The sequence below is a fragment of the Zophobas morio genome, unplaced genomic scaffold (assembly GCF_036711695.1).
Source record: "Zophobas morio isolate AGI-343-1 ecotype UQ-CSIRO unplaced genomic scaffold, CSIRO_AGI_Zmor_V1 ptg000038l, whole genome shotgun sequence".
In the NCBI taxonomy this organism is placed as follows: domain Eukaryota; kingdom Metazoa; phylum Arthropoda; class Insecta; order Coleoptera; family Tenebrionidae; genus Zophobas; species Zophobas morio.
In genome coordinates, this window is record NW_026972143.1 from 4077704 (window position 1) to 4087384 (window position 9681).

At 31.8% G+C, this 9681-nt stretch overlaps 1 protein-coding gene across 2 annotated transcripts; it reads left to right on the forward strand.

Moving 5' to 3' along the window:
• The first annotated feature begins 85 nt into the window (after positions 1-85).
• Vib (vibrator) lies at positions 86-9593 on the forward strand. 2 transcript variants are annotated; one of them, XM_064070635.1, is made up of 6 exons: positions 86-216; positions 523-553; positions 637-900; positions 1366-1443; positions 8156-8445; positions 8493-9593. In XM_064070635.1, exons 1-6 carry the CDS (start codon positions 200-202, stop codon positions 8629-8631), a joined length of 819 nt encoding a protein of 272 aa, XP_063926705.1. In that variant the 5' UTR covers positions 86-199; the 3' UTR covers positions 8632-9593. The 2 variants fall into 2 exon arrangements, with proteins under 2 accessions (XP_063926705.1, XP_063926704.1); XM_064070634.1 differs by lacking the exon at positions 1366-1443 and adding an exon at positions 1166-1243 and having other exon boundaries at positions 88-216.
• Positions 9594-9681: the final 88 nt, after the last annotated feature.

Consider the following 9681-nt stretch of genomic DNA (forward strand, 5'->3'; position numbering starts at 1 on the left):
TTGCATAAATTAATATTCGGTGCATGCCCCTGCGACCGTGCGCTGCCCACGCCAATGTTCACCTTGACGTCATCGGATTGCGTCACTGCGCCTGCGCCGTATGCAACCCAATTAACAGCAGTCGAGTGAATCAGAATTATTCGCGATAAGGAAAAGTTGGTATTCACATGTGCAAATTATCCAAATTATCAGCGGCAAGATGTTAATTAAAGAATAGTGAGTATTAACCACGAAAATCCCGCTTCATCCCAATACAAAACGCCGATTTAGACCCGAAAAAAAAATCGATTTGAAACGGTGTGGAACAACCCAACAGGCGGTTTCAGCTCTCGGAGTGATAATCGCCGCGAAATGGGGCGTCCGCGGTCGAGTGGCGTCCCCAGAGATCGGCGGGCGGTTTTTCCACCGGTTTTCATCTCCCGAAAAAATCCCAACCTATAACCTAAATGTCAATCTGGGATGTCAGGGCCTTGAATAAGTGTGACATCTGTCATTTTAATTGGTGTTTTTTTTGCATTTTAGCCGAGTAACTTTGCCCCTGACGGTGGAAGAGGTGAGTTTACGTTTTCGCTTTAATTACTGTATTTGTTGACCGACGGTGCAATTACTTTGAAGGTTAATTTGTATTTTTTATAGTATCAAGTTGCTCAATTGTTCAGCGTCGCCGAGGCTTCCAAAGACAACACAGGCGGCGGGGAGGGGATCGAAGTGCTCAAGAATGAGCCCTTCAACAACTACCCGCTCCTGGGGGGCAAATACACCTCGGGCCAGTACACGTACAAAATCTACCACTTGGCGAGCAAAGTCCCGGCTTTCATACGGCTGCTGGCCCCCAAGGGCAGTCTAGAGATACACGAGGAGGCCTGGAACGCCTATCCGTACTGCCGTACAGTCATAACGGTAATCACTTTCGAGTCAGGAGTGCTGTGCCTGTCACTTGTCACCTGTCAATTCGGCCACAGCACTCCTGATAGCAATTTTGCACAAACACGATTTGCGTATCTTATCACTCGTAGACCTGTAGAACGTGTCGTTTTCACTTAATTACACTCTACAGGTTTTTGCCATTAATTGACTGATTACAAGTAAACAATAAATTGCCGGTGGTACGATGATTTCAAGGTCATGACGTGTACTAAATTTTGACGATTGGCCGATTTTTCAGAACCCTGCGTACATGAAAGACAGATTTCGTCTTGTTATTGAAACTTTGCATGCACCCGGTGTAGGAGAGCGCGACAATGTGAGTATTAATGTTGTTTTATTTTTTTCCGGGGGTTGGTCGTACTCGTCGATTCATAAAACATTACTGTGTATCATATGCTTGGGCTTCGTGTGGTGCTGGGCTTTCTGTGACGTCATCAGAATCCTGGATATATGAAAGAGAATTTCGTTATTTGTATTGAAAGTATGCACATTGGCGACACGGGATCACAAGATAACGTAAGTTTTATGAGGTGTGAGAGATGCTGTGTTTGTGTTGTATACGTTTTGTTTGGATTTTTTGTTTATGCTTTGTTGGGGTGTGTAGGTGGGATTGTTTTAAAAGAATCACTGTAGATGGCGCTCCTGAACTTTACTTTATTACTGATAAGTGGTTTGTTATCATTAAAGACCTGTTTAAAAGTAATTCCTGCAATAAATTCCAGAGTAATGTGAAATAAAACCTATAAGCAATTTATTTATAACTGAACGATTATTATAATTAGGTTGTTTTTTTTATACAAACGGGTTTCACCAAATTAGCGTTGTGTACTTATTTCTCAATCGTTTTATGTCACAAAATTATTGCAGACGTTCTTAATTAATGTTCTTGTTTTGCAATGCAGACTTCATTTTGTTTTTCCTTTTATAGACTCAATACTACATGTTTCACATAACAATTCCATTATCGCATTGATGCGACTATAGTTGTAACAGACAATTTTAGATTTACAGACTATTTAGATCAACACAATATTAAATCACCAGTAAAATGGAAATTAAAATATGCATCTAAAATACGATGAACTAAATAACCTTTTGAGATGACGTCAACGTCTTTAAACAGTGATCTCAATGTTGGCGAGTTCGTGGCATTCGAGGAAATCGTGTCAGCTTTTTCCAAATGATTTATGGATTACATATATCCATTAATTATTTTCTTGAGACATCCGGTATAAGTTGTAATATTTTTTTAGGGTTGCATTTTCGGCGAGATTAAATATTTTTGTTCCTTATCTTGATAATGATATGAAACTTTTCCTAAGTAACCGGTTCGGCACCTTGAGAAAGAAAATTAAAATCTAATCAGTTTCTGGTATTAAATTCAAGGTCGTCAAAGGTTGATAAAACTTTAGTTCACCTTCAAATTATTTAAAAAAAAACCTAAGACATCGTTTTTGTTGTTTCAAGTTGTTCTACTGGATGTTACCAGTGTGCGTCTTTTTACAGCAAGCGGGACACTTGTTAGCTATAATTAGTTATAATTAGTGTTAATTTTTAAGTAATTATCCTTTGGCTCGAATTATAGCTAAAAAAAGTTGTTGCATAAAATACTTTGGCCGGTGTGTAGTTTTATATTTATTGGACTTTCGCAGCAAATTTATTACTTGAACTACCGAACCGATTACTTTTTAAAAATATACCATCTTTTTTTTTCAATTATTTTGAATTAAAACTCTAATAAAAGTAGCAAAAAAGTCGGCTGTCTGAGAGTTTTGACCAATAACAAGATTTTATTTTCATTTATTGAAATAGAATGATTTATGTTCACAAAATTTACTACAACCTTTTTAATTAATAATTTGTTAAACCTGTTCTTAAAATAAAAAATTAGTCGAGGATAGTAGTTTGTTAACTTAAAAAAAAAGTCGAGGCGGATTTATAAATCAAGTTTAGATTTTATAAAATTTAAATAGCATTTACTGTGCAAAAAACTTGATAACATTCAGTACAATAGTTTTGGAGATAATCTGTTTAATAAATTCCACACAGACAAACGGGAGACCTATTTTTTTCATGCTCTAGGAGTCATTAAACGTCGAGATAACAAAAGCTTACACAGTGTTGATTTTATTTTTTTATTTAAATTGCTTAAAAAGGCCGTAATATGCATCACATTTTCGTATTTTGAAAAGAAAATTAAAAAAACAAGATTGATGTGAGTCAGTGATTTTTGATTTTTGAGATAATCACTTGGTTTAAAAAAAAAACTATAAAACTTACTTTTGTGAATTTTATTTTATTTATGGTAGCTCCTGTAAGTAAAAAAAAAATCTACGCGGATTCATAAACCACAAGTTTAGGTTTGTTATTTTATAAAATTGAAGCAGCAATTACTATGCAAAATTTTTAGGTGATGTCATCAAATTGTTGGTGTGGATGATAAGACAAATTTTGGTCATTTTTATTCCCGAAAAAAAGTCGGGAAGTAAAAAATCAAAAGAAAATTTGCGTTTCATTTCATTGCAAATATTTTATTCTAATTAGAGTTCAATTTATTTGGATTTAAAAAGGCCGTAATATTTATTATATTTTTATAATTTGAAAAGAAAAAAAAACAAAAATGATTTAAATCAGTGATTTTTGTTTTTTTAAATAACCCCTTGATTTGAATCGCGATTTAAATCAAGCCAATCTTGCTTTCTTTTCAAAAAATAAAATTTATTTTTGCGATATTTATTTTGCTTATGATATTTCCTATAAGTAAAACAAAATCTAGGCGGATTCATAAACCACAAGTTTAAGTTTGTTATTTTATAAAATTGAAGCAGCAATTACTATGCAAAATTTTTAGGTGTTGTCATCAAATTGTTGGTGTGGATGATAAGACAAATTTTGGTCAGTCTTATTCCCGTAAAAAAAGTCGGGAAGTAAAAAATCAAAAGAAAATTTGCGTTTCATTTCATTGGAAATATTTTATTCTAATTTATTTGGATTTAAAAAGGCCGTAATATTCATTATATTGTTATAATTTGAAAAGAAAATTAAAAAAAAAACAAAAATGGTTTGAATCAGTGATTTTTGTTTTTTTAAATAAACACTTGATTTAATTCTTCTTCAAAAAATAAAATTTGTTTTGCGAAATTTATTTTTTTTACAACTCCTATAAGTAAAAAAAGTTCAAGCGGATTCATAAACCACAACTTTAGGTTTGTTATTTTATAAAATTTAAACAGCAATTACTATGCAAAATTTTTAAGCGATGTCATCAAATTGTTGGTGTAGATGATAAGACAAATTTTGGTTAGAGTTTTATTACCGTTTGATAAATGTACTTAAAAAATAAATAAAACTTCTTAACAATAAGTTCAATAATTTCGGAGATTATCTATATGTTTAATAAAATCAACACAGACCAGATAGACATAACGAAAGACCTATTTTTTCATACTGTAGGAGTCATGAAACGTCGAGAAAACACAAAGTAAAAAAATCGGGAAGTAAAAAATCAAACGAAAATTAGTGTTTCATTTCATTGGAAATATTTTATTGTAATTAGTGTTCAAGTTATTTTGATTTAAAAGGGCCGTAATATTCATTATATTTTTATAGTTTGAAAAAAAAAAAAATTAATCAGTAATTTTTTTAAGTAAGCATTTGATTTAATCTTTCTTCAAGAAATAAAATTTGTTTTGCGAAATTTTTTTACAAGTCCTGTAAGTAAAAAATCCAAGCGGATACATGAACACAAGTTTAAGTTTGTTATTTTATACAATTTAAACAGCAATTATGTACTATGAAAAATTTTTAGGTGATGTCATCAAATTATTGGTGTTGATGATAAGATAAATTTTGGTTAGAGTTTTATTACCGTTTGATAGATGTACCTAAAATATAAATAAAACGTGATAAAAATCAGTCCATAGTTTCGATAGTATTTATTTGTTTAATAAAATCAACAATGACGGACATAACGGGAGACCTATTTTTTCTTACTCCAGTAGTCATGAAACGTCGAGAAAACAAAAAGTAAAAAAGTCGGGAAGTAAAAAATCAAAAGAAAATTAGTGTTTCATTTCATTGGAAATATTTTATTCTAAATATTGTTCAATTTATTTTGATTTAAAAAGGCCGTAATATTCATAATCTTTTTTGTAATGTGAAAACAAAAATAAAAAAAAACAAAAATGACTTAAATCAAGCCAAATTTGCTTCCTTCTTCAAAAAATAAAATATATTTTTACGAAATTTATCTTATTTGTAATAATTTCTATAAGTAAAAAAAATTCAAGCGAATTCATAAACCAAAAAAAGTCAGGAAATAAAAAATCAACCGAAAATTAGTGTTTCATTTCATTGGAAATATTTTATTGTAATTAGTGTTCAAGTTATTTTGATTTAAAAGGGCCGTAATATTCATTATATTTTTATAGTTTGAAAAAAAAAGATTTAAATCAGTGATTTTTTTTAAGTAAGCACTTGATTTAATCTTTCTTCAAAAAATAAAATTTGTTTCGCGAAATCTTTTTTTGCAACTCCTGTAAGTAAAAAATCCAAGCGGATACATGAACCACAAGTTTAAGTTTGTTATTTTATACAATTTAAACAGCAATTATGTACTATGAAAAATTTTTAGGTGATGTCATCAAATTATTGGTGTGGATGATAAGATAAATTTTGGTTAGAGTTTTATTACCGTTTGATAGATGTACCTAAAATATAAATAAAAAGTGATAACAATCAGTCCATAGTTTTGGATATTATTTATTTGTTTAATAAAATCAACAATGACGGACATAACGGGAGACCTATTTTTTCTTACTCTAGTAGTCATGGAACGTCGAGAAAACAAAAAGTAAAAAAGTCGGGAAGTAAAAAATTAAAAGAAAATTAGTGTTTCATTTCATTGGAAATATTTTATTCTGAATAGTGTTCAATTTATTTTGATTTAAAAAGGCCGTAATATTCATAATCTTTTTTGTAATGTGAAAACAAAAATAAAAAAACAAAAATAACTTAAATCAAGCCAAATTTGCTTTCTTCTTCAAAAAATAAAATTTATTTTTACGAAATTTATCTTATTTGTAATAACTTCTATACGTAAAAAAAATCCAAGCGAATTCATAAACCAAAAAAAAGTCTGGAAATAAAAAATCAACCGAAAATTAGTGTTTCATTTCATTGGAAATATTTTATTGTAATTAGTGTTCAAGTTATTTTGATTTAAAAGGGCCGTAATATTCATTATATTTTTATAGTTTGAAAAAGAAGAAAGATTTAAATCAGTGATTTTTTTTAAGTAAGCACTTCATTTAATCCTTTTTCAAAAAATAAAATTTGTTTTTTTTTACAACTCCTATAAGTAAAAAGTCCAAGCGGATACATGAACACGAGTTTAAGTTTGTTATTTTATACAATTTAAACAGCAATTATGTACTATGAAAAATTTTTAGGTGATGTCATCAAATTATTGGTGTGGATGATATGACAAATTTTGGTTAGAGTTTTATTACCGTTTTACAGACGTACCTACAATATAGATAAAACTTGATAACAATCAGTCCAATAGTTTCGGAGATTATTTATTTGTTTAATAAAATCAACACAGACGGACATAACGGGAGAACTATTTTTTCTTACTCTATGAGTCATGAAACGTCGAGAAAACAAAAAGTAAAAAAATCGGGAAGTAAAAAATCAAAAGAAAATTAGTGTCTCATTTCATTGGAAATATTTTGTCCTAATTAGTGTTTAATTTATTTGGATTTAATAAGGCCGTTATATTCATTATAGTTTTGTAATTTCTAAAATTCTCCTAAATTAACAATATAAATGTTATTTAAATTTTATAAAATAAGATTCCTGCACTTGTGGTTTATGAATCCGTGTTGAGTTTTTACCCTAAACATCCAGATCTTTAGAAAAAAGAAAAAATCAAAATTGTGTAAGATTTTACGATGCAAAATTTTGTAACTGTAAAACCGAATGGTTTGAAACCAAGGTAAATCGTCAGTTACAATTTATCCGTTTACCCACTCTCAAAATTTTGCCGAATAAATCCTATCTAAAATATGCAAAATATATCAATGCATTCATGTTTTTAAAAATTACTTATACAATTAATGAATGAAGCAATTTATTTTATTTACCCCATTTATCAAAAAATTGCCATAAAAAAAATATTTATACAGAATATCTCAAGAAAATTTTACCGTTTTGAGAAATAAAAAATGCAATAATCCGAATTTCCTTGAAAACGTGAAGCGGTATTTTAGAATCATATGTTGAAGTTTTATCCTAGTAATTATGAATGATACTGGTTGTATTGTTCAGTACTTGATGGTCAGGTATTACATGAATAAAGCAAAAATATTGATGGTCACTCATTGTTTTATTGCTTTGTTTCGTGAGTGGTTCAATTATGCTAGGCTTACTTGACATGCAACAAAATAGTATTTGTTTATATCACGTGTACACAAAAAATGAAATTTAATAGAAACGACTGAATGCATCCAACTATTTTCACATTTAATTGAAACTGTTGATCTTAATTTTTTTGTTGTCAAGTAGAACTTTGCAAAAATGCCTGCGACAAAGAAAAACTTCGAAAACGTATATTCTAGTTTTCATGTTTCACGGGTCCCTTTAATCGTTTTTGTTTTTCGAAGCGTATATTACGTGTCGAAATTTGTACACAACATACCACAATAATCACGTTATCGATAAGAAAACAATTTATCTATTACATTATTGTTTTATTTTTAATGAAATTATTGTGACCTTGTAAAGTAGGATATTTTTTTTTTTAGTAAAAATTCAGTGCTTTAGGAGTTTCAACAGGTTTACTTAAAAAAAGGGTGTTGTACTAAAAAACAAAATGGTGTGCTTGGTTTGTCACAATGTCGCATACTATGTCTAATTAATTCATGCTTTAAATTTTGGCTTATTGCGACCTTGAGATGTACCCTGTTTGGTATATAAGTAATTTTCGTAGTGTTTTTTATTTTCTGCTGTAAATATGGCTGTGCGTCGTGCGTGTCACATGGAATAAGTCGAAAGCGACATTTGATGGCGATTTTGGAACAAATAGAAATCAACCGCCCGAGTTTCGCGTATTTCTTCCAAAAATCCCCAACAAGTGTGCCGCGCCTAAACCAGTAAATCGCTCCAAACAGCTAACTCTAAACAAACAAGTGAACTTCCTTGCGATAACCCCCCCACCTGCACCCAGGTCCACGAGCTTCCAGCCGACAAGCTCAAGCAGCGTGAAGTTGTCCACATAGACATAGCCAACGATCCCATTTCAGCCAGCGACTACAAGGAAAAGGAGGATCCGAGCAAATTCAAGTCGGAGAAAACCGGTCGGGGGCCGCTGGTCGGCCCGAACTGGAAGAACACCGTCCAGCCGGTCATGACATGCTACAAGCTCGTGACCGTGGAGTTCAAGTGGTTCGGTCTGCAGAGCCGCGTAGAGAGTTTTATACAGAAGTCGGAGCGGCGGCTGTTCACCAACTTCCATAGGTGAGTGGGGGTGTGCGCGCACGCGAGGCTTAACAGAGTTTTCGCAGGCAAGTGTTCTGTTGGATGGATTTGTGGCATGGGTTGACTATGGAGGATATCAGGGCAATAGAGGACAGAACGCAGGAGGAGCTGGACAAGCTGCGCCAGAAGGGGGAGGTGCGAGGCATGAAAGCGGAAACGGACTAAACAAATTGCATATTTAGTGAATATTTAATTTAAATTTCGTCACAGGCAACACCGTCAATTTCATTCAAAGCGAACTGTTCCGAAACGCCTGCACGGTTTTATTACTAGTAACTAGTAAATTGAGGTTTTTGTTTTATTTTTTATTATTACTACTATAAGTGAATTAAATGCATTTAATATGGTAATGAATGTGATTTATTTGGTGTTTTTTAAGGATTAGAGAGTTACCAAGGGTTTATTAGAGAGTCGGTGCAGTTCGTTGGTTATGTTGTGTTCTACAAAGAAAATAATGAAATATGCAAAACTAGACGACTACGACTTGTATTGTTTTAACCTAAATTGAACTATTTATTTTATTTATTTTCATTATTTTCCTTAATAAACACTCATTCCTTATTAGTTTTTTTTTTCGTGACCGCTTGAGAACAAGTTTGTTGCAATACGAGATAAAAACAAAAAACCATTTTGACAAGTTTCTGCATCGTACTTTACACTATATTGTATAAATGTTATTGAGTAGTTGTTACATTATTGTTAGAATTTGGGAACATGTTGACAATATATCTAGGACTTGTAAAAATTGTCGTAGTTAGTGCCGGCTCGCCCCACACATTTTTCTATGACAAATGGGGCCCCGGTAGCATCGTCAAAATGGTTTTTCCTAGCGAACGAGTCAATTATGATTGTTTTTAGACCGGTCCTGACCTCAAAAGGCGCGACAAATACTTAATTTCAACGTAGTATTATAGTTAGGTTTTTTATTGCTGCTGGTTCTTTAATAATTTCTTCAATATACATAATACGTGGCTACAGTTCCAGTAATCAACAATTCATGTTGGCATTTTTAAATGTGTACGTGTAAACTATTAATTTTAAAATGCATTCTAGTTTCTAGTTCCAGTATGTATGTAATGTGTAAAAAGTTGTACACAAAACGTTAATAAAACTTAGGAGTAACCATGTTAGGGAAAATTTTCAATGCTGACCCTGGCGCCGAGCCGGACCTGTCGCTATCTCGACGTGATGCAGGTCTGGCAACCGCAGACACTG